This window comes from Equus przewalskii, chromosome 2 (assembly GCF_037783145.1).
Source record: "Equus przewalskii isolate Varuska chromosome 2, EquPr2, whole genome shotgun sequence".
NCBI classification, from domain to species: Eukaryota; Metazoa; Chordata; class Mammalia; order Perissodactyla; family Equidae; genus Equus; species Equus przewalskii.
The window spans coordinates 112461803-112481956 of NC_091832.1; the positions used below are offsets into that span (position 1 = coordinate 112461803).

The window sequence follows — 20154 nt, forward strand, 5'->3', positions numbered from 1 at the left end:
ATTTGGCTCATGATCTTTAAACTTAAAATCGCTATGAACACCAATAGACCTTCCGATTTAATGCACCTGTCAATGCCACTTCTAAGCTTATATAACTGGGAATACTAACTGAATCATCAGGCTTTAATTTAGTATCTATTGAAAAGTGATTAAACTTTTCTTAAATAATAAAGTAATTTTCTACTTTTGCCCAATTCCTGATGCTATAAATTCTCCTTCATATTTATAAGAAATATAGTTATGTTATTTGAATTATGTCAAAGTAAAGAGGTTATTTCTTGGAAAGTACAATTCACTTGATTTGCAAAAGAAATTCTAGGGGAGGATTAGAATCTATCCGATGCCTAGGAGCCAAACCTTGTCAGTTGGCACATCTGGTTCTCTGTGTATCCTATCACCGCTGCCTGGCCTGCAACCTCTACAGGTGTCCCTCTTTCATCAGCAGAGTTCAAAGGGATAGTAATAATCACAGCAAAATGGGGAAACAGGCCAGAGAACTGAGCTGCCAATTTGAGGAACTACTCCAGTGGGCAGCTGGTTTTAATTGTGGTCAAAGTTAGGCTGGGCCACGACTTGGGCTGGCAACTAGATGTAGAGATTACCCGGAGTCAGGAAAGATAAGTTGCAAGGCAGGTAGTAGATCAGCTTCTGAGGCCTAGGCTCTAAGCCTGTAAGCCAGGGAGGACTACAGTCCAGTACCCTAGAGAGCTTCCTGAACAGGTCGGGTCTGGGAAGGATTTAATGCCTCACAATAATGATACTGAAACAGAGACAAGAAGGAAATGAGGGAGGAAAACCATGCTTTGGCTCCCTATGTCTTGTGTAGAGGGAATGACAAGTGCAGAGGCAGGAAGCAACAAGAGGCCAGTGTGGCAGGAGCATGGCGAACAAGGTATAGAGTGAGAGTAGCTGGAGTCAGGGGAGTGGCAGGAGCAGACAGAGTAGGGCTTTGAGGGTCAGAGAACAGGCTTCAGATTTTACCAGGTGCAGAAAGGAATGACATAAACTGACATGTTCTTTAAAATTCACACCAACTGCTGGATGGAAATAAATGCTAGGTGTCTAGAGTAGAAGCAGGGAGACCGGTTAGAGATTCTTACAGTAATTGAGGCAAGAGTTGGTGTCTTGAACCAGAATGGTAGCAATGGAGATACTGAGAATTCGACAGATTGAGGTATAACCAACAAAATTTGCTCATGAAGTGGATGTGGGATATGGAAAAGAAGCAAGGAAGACTTTGGAATTTTGCTTTGAGAAACTGCAAAGATGGAGTTTTCATTAACTCTATAACGACTTGTAGAGTCATTATAGACTCATGGAGACTTAGGGAGAAGACTACCGAAAGAGCTGATTTGAGTGTTTAGGGTAGGGGAATCAGGAATCTGGTTTGAGAAAAGTAAAGTTTAAGATGTCTATTCTAATCCAAGTGGAGATGTTAAGTGGGTAATTGAATATGTAAAAGTGAAGTTCAGGAGAAAAGTCTAGGCTGGAGTTATGAATTTTGGAGTCTATCCTGTATAGATATCATTTAAAGACATAAAATTGGATTAAGATCACTTAAGGAGTGAGTAGAATTAAAGAACAGTGGTGTTTCCAAGGACTGAGCTTTAAGAGATTGCAAAATTTAGGGACTGAGAAACGAAGACGAACCCACATGAGAAAGGAAAAGAATGACGAGCGAGGTGGGAGAGAGAGTGTTGTCCTAAAGTCCAGGTGATGAAAGTGCTTCAGAAAAAGACCAATTAACTGGGCCAAATTCTGAGGAGAGATCAAGTAATTTTAGGACTAAAAACTGACTGTTAGATTGAGCCACAAGAAGGTCACAAGTGGCCTTCACAAAAGTAGTTTCACTTGAATGGGGAAGAAAGACTTGTGAAGTGGGTTCAAGAGAGAATAGAAAGATAGCAGCTAGAGATGAGTATAGGCAATTCTTCCTTGAGTTTTTCTACAAACGGGGTATAATATGGACAGAAGAAGATGTAAAAACAGGCAGTTTGTTTGTCTGTTTAAGGTAAGAAATACTACCGTGTATGTGTATACTGATTTGGATGATCCAGTAGAGAGTGAAGATTTGATGACACAGAAGGGCAGCATTGCTGGAATAAATGGATGTGGGTATTTTCTGGGAGTAGCCAGAAACCTTACTGAAGACAGAGCAGTGCTAGAGTGATCAGCTACATCCGACTCTTCTCCCTCTCTGAATCCACCCTCATCCTAACCAGCAGTACTTAACTCCTAGACTACCAAACTCAACATTTTTGACAGCAAATTGCAATTACCTCTTCAATTTTTTTATCTATTATACACAGTCTCTCTCTTTGCTATTGCTGTTTGTTGTCTCTGTTAATATTATTAGAAATAAGTTTTAATTGATTTTAAGTACTAACATAAAACTTTCCTCCCCACAGCAAGATGTCCCTCATGCCAGCATCTTTTCCTTTACTCTGTCATCATCATCATGGTAAAATGTAAAGAAAAGAAACAATATATTCTGAGCACCGTGGGTGAGAAGATATTTAAAGTCTATTCTTGTTCTGTTGCAAGCAGAATTGAATATTTTGGAAGGATATTATTGATTGCTCCCAGAATCTCCAGGGAAGGTTGATGAAAGATTGAGAGAGAATGTTCAAAATCAATCTGCACAACAGATCTGTCTGTGGAAGACACCACTGTGCCCCCAATGTGCCCAGCACTGGTGTTGGACCTTGACCCAGGACCACTGCTAGTCCCAGCAATACTAGCTTCCTGAAGTTCCTACTGCCTCAGAGTGAATTCTTAACAAAGTCAGTGACCGGGGATATTCCACATCAGTGGCAAAAGAGGCTGGGAAAACAAGTGTCTAGTATTTTCAACTACTATTGTTGACAGTAAGTCCATTTCAGTCCATTTTAACTGACTTTACACCACGTTTCTGATTCCTACCATAGTGAGCTCCATCAGTCTTTTTTTAAAAATAAATCTCATTGACATCTATTATAGAAAATATGAGTAATGTATATATGGGTTTTTTTTAACTCCTTGATAAATTTTTGAATGTCTTAAATTTTAGATGTTTTTATGTCTACCTCATGTCTTTTTAAGAGGAGAATATTTTCCAGCTATGCCATGTTTGTGGAATACATTTTTAATCACCTACTATGTGCAAGGCATATACTGGTGATACAAAGACAACACACATTTCCTATCATCAAGGGAAAAAGAGTCCAGTGGGAGGTACAAGAATACACTTAGTGCTGTCAGTAAGTACGCCATAAGTAAGGTACGCTTAAGTGCTAGATGAGGAAGGATGGAAGTTAACATTTACTGAGTGGCTACTCTAAATCAGACATGGTATATATGTTATTTTGTTTATTACCATAGCAACTATATATATTAAACATTATGAAAGATTAAATGGCTTTAGCTTAATCATACAGGCATACACGATGGAGCTGGGTGCAAACCTAAGCCCACTTCCTTCTGGAATCCTGTAGGTAGGAAATCTGCCCGGCTCCCTATCCCTCATTCTCCTACTCCACGCAGGTCTCACTTGCCTCTAGCTGCCCCTTCATTCAAGCCCAGTATTTTAACAACATTTCAGGCCTTACAAGAGCTCTGTAAGAATCTCTGCCTTAGTAGATTAAATATAAAACCAATAACAATAGCTAAGAATATCCACTACTAATAATGATCTACAACTATTTAGACTCTGTGCTTCAGATTCTAGCCTCCTGCTGCACGCGCTCATAAGGTTAAGTACCTGACTGTCTTATTTTCCATCCCTGCTGGGTCTCTGACCCTTTTCATCCCAATCTCTCAGCCAGGCATTCTTATCCCTACAAGCTGCAATTCTAGACTCTGAATTTTTCATATTGTCCCTCCGCTTCCTGGCTGACCCTCTGAACATGATCTCTTGCCTTTCTGATTTACCATATCAGCCAGCCTCATTCCCACATGGCCAACCCCAAATCCTGACGACTCCTAACTTACCCGACACCCTCAGCATCCATGTCTTAGCAGGAGAGTTGATTTTAGGAAAAGATTTAAAGCTCTGGTTAATAGTCAGCAAATAAAAGTTAAAAGTAAAGATAAGATTTCCGGGATTACAGTTGAATTTAATAACACAGCTAGTAACTCTTGCTGTTCCTGTTTCCTATTCAAAGTTTTAAAAACTCACCAGGATAAATTCTATTCAGATGTCTCCAGCAGTTATGTCAGAGAATCCTCCTGATCTTATTTAGTCTAAATAGAAATTGTTGGATCTTAAAATAGTTAAACCTGGTAAGCACCTGAAGGTTAGTTCAGAGTCCAGCAGTTTTGGCAGATTAGCGGATCAGATTTAAGTGCCTTTCTTTCAGAGGTTGTGCCCACAGAGTTAATTCCAATTTTGCCAGTCTGGCCTCTTCCTTAAGCCTTGAGTTATGTAACGAACCAACTACTGCTCCTTTTGCCCGTAAGCCTCAAGATACGGCTATGAGGCATCAAATGAAGTGAAGATTTGCAAATTATCTGCGCTTTTGGATGTCAACTTCCAAGCTACATAATTCAAGACCTTGTGTTTTACTGGCTTTAGTTATTTTACCAAATCATCTGATTTAGCTGGCCACTTGGATCAAGTTAATTAAATAAATACTTTATCTGTTAAGGACCTATTCAGGGACACCAATCCTTACAACCATTCCTTGTTCTGAAAAATACTCGCTGCTGCTGCTGTTACTTCTGCTTATCTCCCAGGTACAATCAAGTTACTGTCACAGGAACAAGACCAGCAATTGAGTGCTTTGATCACTGAGTAGTTGGAATCCTTTCATTTGTCCAGGCTGAACTTGATGCTCCTATGAGGGCCCAGAAGATAAGAATAAAGAAATAGGACCTTTACGCCTTCCCAGATCTAAAAAAGTGCTCAGATCTTCCACTCTCCAGAATGCAGAGAGCCCCTACTCTGGCCTTGCACACCTCAGCTTTTGCCAAGGAAGGATGTTTTCATGATTCTCTTGTGCAACTCAGAATGTAGGATTCACATCAGAGACCCTTTGAGATTCTGACTTGGGCAAGCCCAACATGGGCCCTGGACCTTCAACTGCATTTGATTTAGGGAAGGAGAATATTCTGAAGTGAAAGGCACATGAGGCTCTTTGGGCTCTCATGTTCTAAAACACGTACTATAATTTAAATAATTCAAGTGCAAAATAGACTTCCATATTTTATTACCTGTGTGAGAATTTCTGTGAAACTTTATGACACTCTGGGACTTTTCGGTATTTCTCTCTGTCTTGGTGGAATTAGTGTTTGGGAGTTCTTTGCATATTCCTAGCTGAGCTTACTTTCAAACTGAGTATAATTTGCATATTTTGTCCTATAAACCAAGTAAGTTTTGATCAAATCTGAATTATATAAGCCATTTTTTTTCCTTTTGTATCATTTTACTCTCCAGAAAGATAATTTGCTTCATTTTTTAAAAAGAGTCACATTATGGATCCTGGGCGCAGACTTACACACCACTCGTCAAGCCACACTGTGGCAGCATCCCACATACAAAATAGAGGAAGACTGGCAGAGATGTTAGCTCACTGACAATCCTCAAGCTTCCTCAAGCAAAAAGAGGAAGATTGGCAACAGATGTTAGCTCAGGGCCAATCTCCCTTACCAAAAAAAAAAGTCACATTAATAAATAGTAAACATCACAGTAAAATTACCAATCTTTATTTTCTCTATTTTCGTCACTGCAGTATTAAATCTGCGTTGGCAATGATTAAACTCCTATATCTTAGGATGAGAACATAAACAGAATCAGGAGAGCAGTTGATGGAATTGAAAGCTTTTAGTATCAGATAAACTAGGACTGATTCCTGGTTTTACATCCTCCTGACTGTACAGTCTTTGAGACTGAGTCCCAGCTTTCTTGTCTGTAAAATGGCAATAGTATCATCTACTGTTATGAGCTGATTGTTTGTGTCTCCCCAAAATTTATATATGAAAATCCTATCACCTAAGGTGACACTATTAGGAGGCAGGGCCTTTGGGCAGTAACAGGTGGTGAGGATGGAGCTCTCATGATGGGATTAGCGCTCTTATAAACAGACACACATGAGAGAGCTTGCTTCCTTTCTCTCTCTGCTCTTCAGCATGTGAGGATACAATGAGGAGAGGGCCATCTATAAACCAGGAAGAGCGCCTTCACCAAGAACCCAACTACACTGGCTGCCTGGTCTTGGACTTCCAGCCTCCAGAGCTGTGAGAAATAAATGTTGGTTGTTTGAGCTGCCCAGTGTGTAATACATTTGTTACAGCAACCCGAGCTGTTACCAAATCAGGATTGGGTGTATACAACGTCTAGCACAATGCTTACCCGTAGGAAACTCAGCAGGTAGTCATAATGCTAATACTGCTGAAGCAGACTCTTAATTCACTTTAGTTCATCCCTCAAAAACTACTGAGCACTTAATAGGTCCTAAGTTTGTTACCTACTTGTGTGAGGTAGGATCCAGTTTTTGGTACAGATACAAAGTAAGCCACAATTTGTGCATCAAGGAGGTCGGTGTGTACGGGGAGAGACAGATACATAAATAATTATAATGCAATACCATACAGGTCCAAAGAGCTGTTTGTGCAAAGTGCTTTGCGTTGTAGAGGAAATGACTGACTGTGAGATGTGGAGGTCTGGAAAGGGTTCACAGAGCAGGCTACTTTTGGGCTTAGAGGGTCTGTAGAAGTTTTTTGAATAAATAGTATTACCTCATAGAGAGGGCCCTTCATGGGAAGCAAAGGGCACTGAATTGCTGCTCTTTCTCCAGCAACATGCGGCCCAAGATTTCCAGATCTCCTTTGCTCTGAAAACCCAGGGATGAGAATACTTCCTCACAAGACCCCACCTCCGGCTGCAGGCAAGACCAGCCACCCCATGACCTTCAATCACTGTGTCCTGTGACTTCAGAAACAAATTCCGTCATGTCTCCAACACCAGCTCTCCTGTATCACCATGAGGTGTCCAAGTTTCCCACATCACCCAGTTTCACGCAGGTATTCATCACCACCCTGCTCTCAGCCTCCGCTAATCTGACCACATCTCCCACACTCTTGGTCACCCAAGCCCTTCTACCCAAACTTGCTTCTGTCATCAGAAAACTCCTCTCGTTTTTAACCTCTTCAATGAACATTTCCTTCAGATTTTTGCTGAAATTTAACTTGGCTCCTGAAAACACTGCTTTCTCTGGAGCCCTTCAAGGGAAGGATTTACTTTTATTTTTTCTCGTCACACTCTAAATGCTATGCATCCCTGGAGCTTGAGTACTGTCCTCTCTGCTCGCTCTTCCTACTTCCAAACTGTCATTCTTCTTCCCTTCTTCAAAACTCACACATCTTTTGAAACATGCATTCTCGTACTTTGCCACCTTATATCCTTCCTTCTTGGGCCATGCATGGATCTCTGAGTCACTGCTCTTCACTCATGAACACCTCTCCTGTCATCATGGTTACCTACTTCAAAATCCAACCAGATGATCCAACTGACACCTTAACCTCTAAATTCTTTTGTTTTTTTAGCTCCAGTAATCTTTTCTTCCAGCCCTTCTCCATGGCCCACTCACACCTCATATCTAGACCTCGTCATATCACCCAAAACTGTACTATCTCTGCATGTCAGTTTCAAACATCTCATTCTGACTATCACCCGCTATTCTTCCAATCTACTCACTCTAGTACTCCACTCATGCAATTCACCAATTCATCAAGACCACCAGTCCCGTGACTCTGTAATTTATCTTTACTCATCATAAACCCATGTCTTTACGTATCACACTATCCAGCTTGTTTTTCACGATTCTGCCCTATAACTACTTCCCAACAAATATCCTTAACTCCCTTTTTCCTTTCCCCCGAAACCATTCTTTCCTGGCAAAACCTAAACTCTGGTTAAATCTAACTCTCTGTTAATCCGTTTCTGCATTCAAATGGCTGAATACTCCTAGAGAATACTACATTATTATGCTTATTGGAGTCACCCAGGAACAACATCTTGCCAAAGACAATGGCTAATTCAATGTTTTCATCTGTCACTTCCTCCTCTGAAATATTTTTTCTCCAGGTATGTTACTCATTATTGTGTGTTACAGTCTTAAGAGTGTTTATGCTTAAAACTATCATAAGTGCCTATTTACATAGGATTCCCTACAGGTAATATTCCATGGGTCAGTGGCATGACCTCTCACCACCTCTTTTTCAGCTCTTCAGAGAATATCAAAAATATGGGATTTTCTCACCACTAGCTGGACCAAGAAATTCAATTGCCAGAAATTGCTATAAAACACATATTTAATACATCAGGCATTTGTTTTCTATTGTGTTTTGCTTTGTTTTACCAGTTAAAGCCATGAAGAACCTATGGCAAGAACAGCCTTTAAATAGCTAGTCCTCTAACAATGTAGTCTACTAAGATTTTCCTTTGCCCTTGTCCCCCGTACAAGACTTTAGACCATGTGCAATTTCCCAACTTCTAATTATCAGATATTTTTAATGAGATTTAATTCCTATTATAGATGTTATTAAAGACACTGACCTCAGTTCTCCCAAAACTCATAAAGGATAGAGCCTCACCTGGGACATTGCATTGTTCTAGATCTTGAACTCAATAAGCTCCTAATCTTGAGTCTTTATAGATTTATCTGCTTTAGGAAAGATGCTTTGTATCCCCCACAGCCTTCATTGAATGTTGTTTGTTTTTTAGGGGAGTGGGGCAACGGTCTACGAGGGAAGGCTCTGTTTCTTTATGTGTAAAATAAGAAGAAGAATAGGACAAATGACATGAGGTTTTTGGGATGTTTCAATGAGTTAATATACATAAATATCTTTGTAGAGTCCTGGCACATAGTGAAAATCCAATAAATGTCACTTTTATAATTATTATTACTACCTAGACCAGTGTCTCAACCTCTGGCTTCACATTGCCAAGTGCGTGCCAATCCCACCAGGGAAGAATACCCAATCTTTTTTGTTTAGTTCTCCTTGCTCTTTTGTCATCTTTTCTTTTCTTCTCTCCAGAGGATCTCTTCCAGTCTTCTACTGGCTTCTGTTCCCAGGAGGTATTCTAAGGGCCTCTCCCAACTGTTGATTCCAAAATTTCACTTCAATTGCATTATATTCCAATTTCATTAAGACTCTCTGGGAGATGTATCAAATAACAATTGTAAAATAACCACCCTAATGATACAATTGTTTAGAAGTAAAGATTCTAACAAACATTAAAGACAATTTTAATTACAACATGGGTCAGTCGTATGAGATCCATAGGGTCGGTGTGTCTATTTTCCCTTTCAAAGTTTACCGGAAGCCCTTAATGAAACGTCCATCAGTGCTACAGCACCAGGTTCTGAACAGGGTTCGCACATCTCAAGCCCTCTAGTGGTCAGCACCATGTTGCTCATTCCCTAAGACTGACAGCATTCTTCAAAGATAAAAAATTACTGTAACTGACAAAACTATTTCCACCAAAGGATGACACATAGGTCATTCTCCAAGTCCCCTAAACAACATACCACTGTTGAAGCTGAATAATTCACTACATCAAAAAAAGTTGTTGAATAGCAATGTTAATTAATTCTTAAAATCATCTTTGTTAGTAATCTAAAGAAATCAAGAAACTAAGGTAAATTATCAATACTTCCTCCCTTGGAGGTGGGTCAAATATTTTTGTAATACAATAAATTTATTTTTTTATTATGGTATATGATATAGGCTTCAGGACCAGATATGACCATCTGCTATTTATATGTGTGGCTTAGAGGAGCTAATAAATATTTCTATGTATCAGTTTCTAATAGCTTTTTAACAAATCCAGATCATAATATTTACCTTTAGGAATCATGAAAAGGAAACAAGAACAAAACACAAATCTTGACTAGTATACTGCATGGAACAGAATAGTGCTCATCAAATCCCTAAAATAACTATGGTGGTGGTACTTTTGAGTAATAAAGGAAAATTAAGATATTTCTCTAATTTCTTATAGAAACCATACTTTTATTGAAATTACCTGATTAAATCTACACCCAAGTGCATTTTATCTGTACCTAAAAAATAATTATTCCAACTTTTTAGGAGCTGGCCCAGTAGTACAGCAGTTAAGTTCACATGTTCCACTTCAGTGGTCTGGGGTTCACTGGTTCGGATCCCAGATGCGGACATGGCACCGCTTGTCAAGCCATGCTGTGGTAGGCGTCCCACATGTAAAGCAGAGGAAGATGAGCATGGATGTCAGCTCGGGGCCAGTTTTCCTCAGCAAAAAGAGGAGGATTGGTGGCAGATGTTAGCTCAGGGCTAATCTTCCTCAAAAAACAAAAGGAAAACAAAACCAGCTTTTTAAGTTATAGAATATGACTTAGTGAGATAGCTAGCCTCTGGCAAAACTCTATGATTTAAGTTTTTAAGTTTAACACACATACATTGTGCCATGGTTTCAAAAGCAGGATGAAGTCTTAAGGACTAAGCGCAATATTAGGTGATTTTTAAAAAATGACTATAAATAATTGCAGTTATTCTATATAGTTAATTTAGTATTATTACAAATATTTAAAATAAAATGAAAAGTAAAAAGATATGACATTAATGTATGGAAATATCATCTGACTTCTTTGCAGCTCTGAAAAAATTAATTCGCTTTCTGATGAATTATGTGCTATTTAGTTAGTTATATTTTACTTATAAAATATCCTTGCTCCATTGTGAAATTGCATATATGTATAATGCCATGAAAACAATACAACATATTCTTCACTCATTTTCTTCCATCAAAGAAAACATAGACCTTTTACTCATATAGACTGGGCAATCATGTATCATATTTCACTGCAAAGTCACCAAGTCAAGTTTTAATGTCCTTTACATGTAAGGCTATACATCTGTTTCTATTTCCTTGACTCCATCCTTCTGCCAAACTTAGATCTGGAAATGTCTAAAAGTATTTCTATAGGGTTCAACTTATAATAAAATGGAAGTAAGGCTGCCAGATAAAATAAAGGATGCCCAGTTCTGTTTGTTTCAGATAAACAATGAATAATTGTTTAGTGTAAGTATGTCCCATGCCATAATTTTTTAGTATATCTATGTCCCAAATATTACATGGGCATACTTACACTAAACAATTATTCATTATTTGTCTGAAATTCAAATATAACTGAATGCGCTGTATTTTTATTTGCTAAATCTGGTAACTGTAAAAGGAAGACAAAAATTATTCTGGAGGAAATATGCAAAACAAATATTTTAACAATCACACCTTAAATTTTAATTGCAAAATAAATGGGTCTCCATTTATTTTGGAGAAATGCAAAGCCAACTCATAATGAATTTTACACATATGGTGAGAAAAAAAGAACTAGATCTTCCTCCAAATCCAGATTATTTCTATTGCTCTGGCATATTTTCCATTCGAATATAAACCTCATAAGTAATCGACTCTTAGGAAATCTCTAACAGTTGGAGGTTCATGGGCAGGCTGAAATACAGAAATTTAGAGGTTTGTGAATAAGTGCCCTACCCACCAAATTCTAACCAATTCACAATTTTTTTAAAACATATCCTTACCTTCTGAATCATCGCTAATTGAATCCGAAGTGGGTACCACATTCAATCTTTTCTCTAGAGATTTAGAATTTGAACCATGTTCATTTTCTTTGTATGACTGGACCTGAAATATGGAAAACCATGGCCATTTGATGGGGTCTCCATCTGCCCATAGGTTGCCTTTTAGAAACTAGAAAAAGTTACCCTTTTAGGACAACTCAGCCATGAGGGTTCATATCTTGGCTAGCAGAACTAGATTGCATTTTAACTCCCTTGGCTGGACACCCTTGTATAGTAAGCAACCTGTACAACTTTATGGGACTGCCTTGCCATTTCATGCAGTGCAAAATCAAAAGCAGAGCACAGAAAGAACTGCAAATGAGAGATGGAGTAAGAATACTGCTAGCTCTGATGTTTTTCAACTTCTAAATTCCAAACCTTTTGAGACAAATGTTTATTCCTACACTGTATTTTGTAAAATATTCTTGAATCTTTATAATAAATTCTTTCATTTTGCTTAAGGTAGCTCAAGCTTATTCCTGACCCTTGAAAACAATTACATAAATCCTGGCTTGAAAATAATGTCTTAAGATTCACTGGCAGATTCTGATAAGATGCTGCCCGTAATCTACATTGAACTGACATTTGAGTAGACCAAAGTGCCTTCTTTTGAATTCTGGATTGATCTTGGTTTCAGAGGCTGACAAATCCTTCAGTGAACAAAAAGGATTGCCTTCAACTGCATCCAGAATGCATTTAATTTTCATTCACTTCCTATGCATAATGAGTTCCTCAGGCTGGACTATAAGCTGTGTCGTTTGATATAAAATGCCTTTTCTTTCTTTGGAACAATTTGCAAACATAGAGTTGGAGAGGTGGTAAAAAGAAAGAATCAGAGCTTTTATACAAAAACAGCTTAATGACTCGAAAGGAACAAAGATAGAAACAGAGGAATAAATAAGAACAAGAATGGAACCACTTGATGTGTTAATAAGCCCTCTCTGGGCAGTAGCTTATTACCAAGGCTTTTTGCTTTGTTCTGTTTGTTTTGGTTTTATGATTGTGAGGAAAAGTCTGCTTTTTCATAAACTGTGGCATCTTGGGTCTTCACAGGTCATCTTCATAGGCATATTTACTTTCCTTCCAGCTGGTGAAACAGGGAGTTGCTTTTTGGTTGTCTTTCTATCATTTTACATGAGAGGCAAACTCACTTTTCTGCACAATTCATTACAGACATCTTTTGTGTAAGCGTGTGTCGACTAAGCATCCATTTCATACATCGTCCAGAGGAGATCCCATCATTGCTCGGTGTGTGGTACACAGTTTTCCTTGTAACAGTGACAATCACAGTTTTGGTATGAATAAATACTTTACAATAGGTTAGAGTATCAATATCTATTTTCTTGTACTTATGTTCATCTCAAACAATATCAACAAAAAGTCCCGAGAGTGTGTTGTTTTTAACTTCATTAGATTGATTTTTAAACTTTTTCTGATATATAGTCACATAGAAAACAAACATTTTAATTTTTATCTAGTGATTGTCTAACTTACGTATCTTTGTATCATATAGTAAATTCTTAGAACAGGCTTTGGAATCCAAAGGTCTTGCATCAGATGACAGCTATATCTGCCTCATAGTAGGTGTGACCTTGTGAAAGCAAACATACCTTTAATTGAATCTTGTTTGCTCAAATGTACAATTGGTATAATAAGCCTTACTTGTCAACGTTGTTGAAAGAATTAAAAATGATATATGTAAAGGGGTTAGCAAAGTGTTTGCCACAGAGTAGATGCTAAACAAATGACAGCTATTATGGGAGGAAGGCATATGGGGCTGGAAATTTATTTAGGGTCTCATTTTTTAACTTGGCTTTATTTTTACTACAGAAGGTGACTAATGGAAATCATAGAAGACTGGAGAAGTGGGCTGGTGGTTTGGGGAGAAGGCTCAGTAGGTGAAACAGTCAGTTAGGAGACCTCTGCAGTCACTAAGACCCAGGATAATAGATTCCCTCTGTGATGATGGCATATAAGTGGGAAGGAATAAATCCTAATGGGTATTTTTATTACAGATATTTTTACTATAGAATCTACAGGATGTGGTAATGTTGGAAATGGGGAATGTGAGGAAGAGATCAAACATTAGTCCAAGGATTGAATTTGAATAAGTGGGGATATGGTGCCATTAACAGAAACTGTGGCTTTGGAAAGGCTATACTCTGGCATCAAAGCATGAAGTGGAATGTAAGAATGAGCAACTCTGGAGAGCTACAGGGGTAAGGGATCACAATGTGGGAGAATCGATATGGAGGCCATAGACAAAGACTTTGTCAGTGATGTCTGCTGCAAAGTAGCGGTAGAAGCCTAAATTTAAAGAAAAAGGGAAGGAAGAACAAGGTGGAAAAATGAATAATGAAGGAGCAAAACAAGGAGACCTGGAATTGAGGAAGTCAAAGGGAGATGGTTTCAAGAAAAGGTGGTAATTGACTCTGTAGATTTTTACAGATTATCAGCAGGATGAGGCTTGAGTCAAGTTGCCTGGATTTGGTCACTGGGAGTCCTTGGTTATTAGTAGGATCCTCAGAGTGGTAGAGAGACGGAAGCCAGAGTGCACAGACTTCAACAGGTGGCAGTGGGAGCTATTGACAGAACCCATATGAATGTGAATCCTTCCTTTTCGTTTCTGAGGAATTGGCTTTGCCAGCCTGTTGGAAGAGCCTGGATTGAAATTCGGGAAGTAGACCTTGGAAATGTGCTAAGGAAATGAGATGGCCTGGGACCATTAAGGAAAAGGGTTTGCCTCTGGTCATTGGAATATCTACAGAGGATTCAGGGTTTACCCTTAACTTCCTCCCTCCCCCATTTAGTCAGATTTGCAGACCCTAACCTGGATTAGCCCTGAGAAGAAATAAGAAACTGACTTGAGGGGCCCGCCCCGTGGCTGAGTGGTTAACTTTGAACACTCTGCTTGGGTGACCCAGGGTTTCGCCAGGTCAGATCCTGGGCGCAGACATGGCACCACTCATCAAGCCATGCTGAGGCAGTGTCCCACATGCTACAACCAGAAGTACCTACAACTAGAATATACAACTGTGTACTGAGGGGCTTTGGAGAGGAGAAGGAGAAGAAGAAGAAGAAAAAAAGGAAAAAGATTGGCAACAGATGTTAGCTCAGGTGCCAATCTTTAAAAAAAAAAAAGAGAGAGAGAGAAACTAAGTTGAGGAACGGGGGTAGGGGTACCAGAGCCAGAGAGAAGCAAAAACTGAAGATGAGTCCCACAAGGGACAGAGGAAGCATGCGCTCAGCCAACCTCTGCAGAGAGAGGCGATGGCTACATAAGAAGTACATTTACAAAACGAGTCACCCATCTCTCTGGGAAAGCAGTTGTTGACTGGCTGACATGATTTGACACTTAGGAATTAGTGTAGCTAATTAGTGAAGTAAGAAGTTCAGCTGGTTTTCCCCTGACGACATGACTTCTGTAGTCCATTTGCTCTCTCTACTCTGCTCCTCCCCAGAAGAGCAGCCAAACCTAAGTAGCTAAATATTTTCAGCGTCACCCATTTGAAAAATATAAAGTATATCTATCTATGACAATCTAGCTGTGGCATACAAAATGAACAAAAATATGGAAGATAATATATAGTGATTAAAAATAGAGGCTCTAGGGCTTGGCCTACCTGGGTTTCATTCCTTACTTTGCCCCTCCCTTTGCACGCACAGGTCTCTTCTTGTTTTCTCATCTGTAAAATGAAGGAAATAGAAAACTACCTTAGAGGATCGACAGTCATACAGTAACCACTCAACAAATGTTACCTATTATTATTTTCTTAGACACTCCTGAGTGTAAAACTTGAATTGCCCCTTGTTTCTAGCGAGAAATAAACTTATTTAAACATTTAGTGCCCCAGTTTTCTATCCATAAGATGAAAAATAGCATGTTTCTTACATGATTACTGTGAAACTATGCCATGCAAAGAATAGTTATTACTATTCCTCCATCCTAATTCCCCATCACCAAACAAGGAAATCTCAAAGAAGAAGTCACATAGTTTATAAATTCTAAACTACTTCTTCTTTTTGTTTTGGTGAGGAAGATTGGCCCTCAGCTAACACCTGTTGCCAATCTTCCTCTGTTTGCCTGAGGAAGAGTGGCCCTGAGCTAACATATGCACCCACCTTCCTCTATTTTGTATGTGGGATGCCTCTGCAGCATGGCTTGACGAGTGGCATAGGTCCGAGCCTGGGATCTGAACCCATAAACCTGGGTTGCCAAAGCCAAGCATGTGGAACCTAACCACTATGCCACTGGGCCAGCCCCCTCTAAACTTCTTTCTGATTCTGGAGTCCACATTCTAATTCTCAAGTATATGCAAATTCAAGAGTTTTATCTCTTTATAGCATTCATTGCTTTTATTACACAAATAAAACATAATCAGTGAGGGAAAATCTGAAAATACTGGAAAAAATTCATTCACATTCTTACCCCCAAAGACAATCACAGTTAAAATTTAGGAAGTTGTCTTTTGAGAATTTTATCTATCTGTCTTTGTATGTATCAACCCATCCAAACAATCAAAGATACAAAACTGGGATTAAACTAAACTAAACTCCTTAGTAACTTGAATTTTTAGTTAACATATTGTGACATTTTTCTATGCCAGTACTTTGCTATAGTATAATTGAATGCAATAATAGCTGCATATATTTTATTGCATAATTATGCCAGAATTTGTGAAACGACTTCTGGTGTTTATGTTGTTGAACTCCTCAAAATATCTTCAGACAACCTGTTAATAAAGCACTACAAACGCATTACAACAGGGAGAATACCACCTTGAGAGAGTCTTAGCAGAGTTTCAGAAGCAAGAAGTCAGAGGCGAGATATTCATAGGATTTAGGGTCTGGCCTCAAGAGGTTCAAGGAAGTCTTTCAAGTAGGGAAATCGAGGGGCTGGCCTGGTGGCATAGTGGTTAAGTTTGCACACTCTGCTTGGGCAGCCAGGGATTCGTGGGTTCAGATCCCAGGTGCAGACCTAGCACCGCTTGTCAAGCCATGCTCTGGTGGCATCCCACATAAAGTAGAGGAAGATTGACAATAGATGTTAGCTCAGGGCCAGTCTTCCTCACAAAAAAAAAAAAAAAAAACAGAAAAAAAAAAGAAGGGAAATTGAGAATTGGGTCAAGTTCATAATATAATAGTTTAAAATTGATTGATACTGGGAAGTCTGGATAATTAAACTGAAGAGCAGGTTATATGGCCAGATGAGCAGATTACTGTCTCTAATAACATGATCTGAAGAAATTTCCTGAGGCAAATGCTGAAGTTATTTATTGATTTTAGTACTATATTTCCCGGGCAGAGTTGTCCTAAAAACAAAAACCAAAATCTAAGTCATGCTCACATGACCGTCTACAGTTTTATCTAACTCCTATTAACACAGATGGTCTCAATTGTCAGTGTGTTTTTTATTATTTTAATATGAATTTTCCCAAATATATTTTAAAGATTAATTTATCTCTATTTTCACCACCACCACCTCCTAAATCCAAGCTACTGCCTTCTATCTTTCCTTTGAAGCGGATCTCCTTAGGTTGCTAACATCCGTTTTCCACAAGGCAGCCAGAATGACCGTTCTGATACAGACTGTCACATCTGTTCTTAAATCCTTATGTCACATCCATTCTTAAGTCCTTCCACTGTTTCCACAGTGTTCTTCGTATAGTTTTATGTTCCCCACAAGAGCCTCGCTGGCCCGTCCCACAATGTCATTTTGCACACTGCACCCTAACCACATGGGACCTCTGTTGCTCCTTGAATTTGCCACGTTGCGTCTACTAAAATGCTTTTCCCTGTGCTTTCTATCTTCCATCTAGTTAACGCCTACTGTTCCTTGAGATCTCACTTTGCTCATCCTTTCCCAGGAAAACCTTCTTGGCCTACCCCCACCAAGACAAATATCATACATTCTCATAGCTCCTTATATTCTTCCTTTACGTTATTTAAATTGTTTACAAGTCATTGACTTAACGCCATCTCCCCCACACAGAAGTAAGCCTTACAAAAGTGGGGACACTATTTATTTTGCTTTACATCACATCCGCAGAGCGCTTGATCTAATATACAAACACACACTCTATAGAATAAATGTTGCAGAATTAACCGACAATTCTTCACATTTTTGCCGCAGGAGTTCTTGGTTTTGGTTTCTCTGCATTTTGATAACTCACCCAGCTTAATTGCCTCCACCTTTAAAAACACCTTTTCACTTTTAATTTGAGGGCACACCTTCTTTGTTAAATGAGCCAAGTAATTGTGAAAAAGAAGTGTTGCTTACAAATGAGCTACTAATTGCAACTTTTTTTTTCACAGATACAATAAACAAAATAGAAAAGCATTAAAAATGGGGAGAGTTTTATAGAGAAATGTGCATGGCCTTTTGCAGTGGTGTTGGTATGGCTTCCAGAACCTCTAAAAATCTGTTTCTGCCATTGAATGGAAATTGCGTGTGTGTGTGTATGTGTGTGTAATAGTAGTAGAGAGTGGGAATGGTAACCTGGTTCTTTTATTTATTTTTTTTGACTTGCACCATATAGATACTAGTTCTGTGGAGTTGGGCCATTCTACAACATAGCCAACTCTCAGTTACCACACTAATGGAAACTGGCATAATATGGAAAAGTAAAATATACAGTTATAACCAAATCATCTATTTCCATTCATTCATTAATTATAATTATTTTATTCATAAGCTTTGAGATATAGTGATACTTTATATTTGTACAGGGCTTTTGATTTTAGGAGTTTTTTACATGCTCTGTTTTAGGGAGGGTAGGCTAAACTACAGAAACAAATAGGATCCTCAAAACTCAGTGCCTTGAAGAACCAGAAGTTCATTTCTTTGGTCTGGAGCAGGGGGTCCAGGTTAGCCACAGCCCTGCTCTTGTGAAGTCTTTCAGGGCCCCAGGCTGACAGTGGCTTTGCCATCTTCAACACGACACTTACAAGATTGTGCTAGGAATTGCCATGCTGGTCATCCAGGAAATGTGAAGGACATTAAAGAGCATGCATGGAGGGTTGGGGGCCAACTCTGGAGTGGTATACATCATTTCTGCTCACTTTCCTTTGCCAAGAACTTAATCGGGGGGCAGAGAAGTCTGGTAGATGTATTCTGTCTATGTGCTCAGTCCCAACCCTATTCTGTAGAAGGATAGAACAGATTTTGGTGGGTAGGTTTAGCCACATGCTTTATCTCATTGGGCAAATAGATTTTTAAAGTCTCTTCTCTTTCTACTTTTTGAAGGAATGAAGGAGCATGTCTATAACCAACTTCTGGGAAGCAAATAAGCAGAGAGAGAAGAAAGATCAGAGGCCTTGATGGTCTAGGAAATGAATACGTAGTATCTCAACAATATATTGTAATAAATAATAAGAAATTAGCTGGTCCTGTCTTGCAAATAGAACAAAAAGTACTACAGTTATACAGGATTGGTGATAATAAATTGAGTAAGAAAATACATTTTAAAATCTAATCTGAATTTAGTTTTTGTTGTCCACTCCATACAGAGCATACAGCGAATCCTTGGCGTTGGCCCCTACATGATGAAAATAATTTTCAATTTTCGGCAAAGTCAATTTAAAATTCAAACCATCGATTTTTGAAAAAGTTAAGTTTTGAAAATGAAGAATGATGAGGGAGATATTGCCCTCCTTCACAGCTACGTGAATTAGAGAAGAGAATTGGTATATGAATAGACAAATAGATTAATAGAACATAATAGAGAGTAACGAAGCAATCCCACAAATAAGTGGATATTTGATTTTTTAAAAAAGGTCTTTTATGTGAATGGGAAAAGATGAACTATTCAGTTAACGCATTGGCAAAACTAGCTATCTATTTTAGGGGAAAAAGGAAAGTAGATCTCTGGTTTATACCACAGACAGGTTAAAATACTAATCATAATAAGTATAACAATATTAGGAGAAATATAGGTAAATATATTTATAACATTTTGAATAGCAAAGGCTTCTTAAACAAGATATAAGAAACAGACAAAAACAGGTTTGCAGGGCTTTTTGAAACACGTAAAAGATTTTGGTCTCTCTTTCAAAGTGGCTAGAGAAGTGATTGAAATATTTTAGCAAAGGAGTGGTGGGATTAGATTTGTTTCCAAAAGAGCATTCTCTCAGATGTGTGGAGGAGACGGAAACAGGCTGGGAATTAATGCAGTCAGGAGGCTGTTTCAGCAAACTGGCTGGGATGATGACAGTTGCGTCTAGAACGACAGCGACGAGAAATGGAGAGAAGAAGATAGAGAATTCTAGAAATGTTGAGGACTCAGGGTATGGGATGGGGACAAGACAGCTGAGTCTACAAAGGTAAGCAGGGCCCAGACCAGGAAATGCATGGTAGTCTGTAATGAACATTTTGGACTTCTTTTCTTTATTTTTTATTTATCTTTCGTTCTTTATTTTTTATTTTTCTTTCCCTCTTTATTTGTATTTTTTTAATTGCAGTAACATTGGATTATAACATTATATAGCTTTCGGATGCAGATCGTAATATATTTCGAGTTCTGTGTAGATTACATCATGTTCACCACCCAAAAACTAATT

The 20154-nt window shown here is 38.7% G+C and overlaps 1 protein-coding gene across 6 annotated transcripts in view; it reads right to left on the reverse strand.

The window, feature by feature from the left end:
- Positions 1-20154, reverse strand: part of LOC103549618 (uncharacterized) — a 45584-nt gene that overhangs the window by 19302 nt on the left and 6128 nt on the right. For 2 of the 6 annotated variants that reach the window (XR_011537276.1, XM_070609309.1), the window contains exons 2-3: positions 15219-15281; positions 11557-11659 (exon numbers count right to left, since the gene is read on the reverse strand). Coding sequence is in view for 5 of the 6 variants with exons in the window: in XM_070609309.1 (XP_070465410.1) it covers positions 11557-11659; positions 15219-15281 (166 nt within the window). In the remaining variant the exon portion in view is untranslated. Of the gene's footprint in view, positions 1-8271; positions 10300-11233; positions 11468-11556; positions 11660-15218; positions 15282-20154 lie in introns of those variants that run through there. The other 4 variants (XM_008518081.2, XM_008518078.2, XM_008518079.2 and 1 more) reach the window with 4 other exon arrangements.